At 40.4% G+C, this 1,192-nt stretch overlaps 1 protein-coding gene across 1 annotated transcript in view; it reads right to left on the bottom strand.

The window, feature by feature from the left end:
• Positions 1-573, bottom strand: part of LOC17874339 (probable carboxylesterase 17) — a 743-nt gene extending 170 nt beyond the window's left edge. The window contains exon 1 of the mRNA XM_006279155.2: positions 8-573. Within this exon, the coding sequence (XP_006279217.2) occupies positions 8-508 (501 nt within the window). The 5' untranslated portion in view covers positions 509-573. The remainder of the gene's footprint in view (positions 1-7) is intronic.
• Positions 574-1,192: the final 619 nt, after the last annotated feature.

The following is a 1,192-nucleotide window of genomic DNA, read 5'->3' as shown; positions in this document are numbered from 1 at the left end:
TACTCACCCAAGAAGAGTATCCACCGTGAGATATATGTTGTTTGACTAGCCACGAGACGACGTTAACGCCGTCGTCGTACGCCGCCGGAAGACGGTGTTCAGGGGCTAAACGGTAGTTTACCGAAACGACGACGCAACGTGTTTTGACAGCGAGGCTGGTCAAGAAGTCGTGGTAGCAACTCCAAGCGGTAGAGCCAACGCAGAAACCACCGCCGTGGAAGTAAACGAGGAGAGGGAGAGTAACGGACGGAGAAGCTGCGGCCTCGGGGATGTAGACACGTATCAACGTGTCGTTAGATAGTTTGATGTCGAAGGCTGTGGCTTTGGCAGATGGGTGAAGGGTGGGTGAGACGGTGGGGACTATGGGAGGTCTTTCGACGCAGCCGTCGTTGAAAACTTTGATGAGACCTTCGATCTCTTCCACGACAGGGCCATGACGGTGGTGGTGGGATCCGCCACGGCGGTTGTCTGAGGGTTGGTGGTTGTGAGAGAAAGAAATGGTTGCCATACTCTTTTTTTATTATTTTGGACGATGAAGTGTAATGTTGTTGGTCGAGTTTGGTTTGAGTGAGATATGAGATTCATTCCAGTTCTTCTTTATATAGAGAAGTTTGTACAAAATATTTATCAAAGATACTTTCATTTAGGTAAAAAAAATTTTTTTTAAACAACTTTAAAATATAATAAATGGAATTTTCCGATTGTAATTTCGGATTTTATTGTCATTTATAGCATCTATGACTATAGTATAGATGGGAATATAGATCCTTGATCTATATATCAAGTGGGTGAATCTTCACCACTTCAAACCCGTCATACTATTATTCAACTTTTAAGAATGTAATTATTGACGTGTTCACATTACAAAAGGAATTATATCACGTGGAGTTATTATTTTGTCATATAATTGCAAGGAATATTACCGTCACGCTTGCTTAGCTTACATGAAAACATAGAAGAAGCTAGCTAGAGTTATCCCAAAAGAATAATGTTTTGTTGCGCAGTCGTGGTATAATGAATAGTTAAATGATAGTAAGTTGAGTTTCAGTTGATTTGATCCCAAGCAATTCGTGTTGTTCCATCACTTGTTATAAAATGTATCATTACAAAGTGGAACTCAAGACTATTATCATGTTTGTCCTTTTCGAACAAGACTGTTTTTGGAATTTTATGCCTATAACATTTTATCTAC

This window comes from Capsella rubella, unplaced genomic scaffold, assembly GCF_000375325.1.
Source record: "Capsella rubella cultivar Monte Gargano unplaced genomic scaffold, Caprub1_0 scaffold_55, whole genome shotgun sequence".
Classification (NCBI taxonomy): domain Eukaryota; kingdom Viridiplantae; phylum Streptophyta; class Magnoliopsida; order Brassicales; family Brassicaceae; genus Capsella; species Capsella rubella.
The sequence above is the reverse complement of the archived record's forward strand: the minus strand, read 5'-3'. Positions and strand labels throughout refer to the sequence as shown.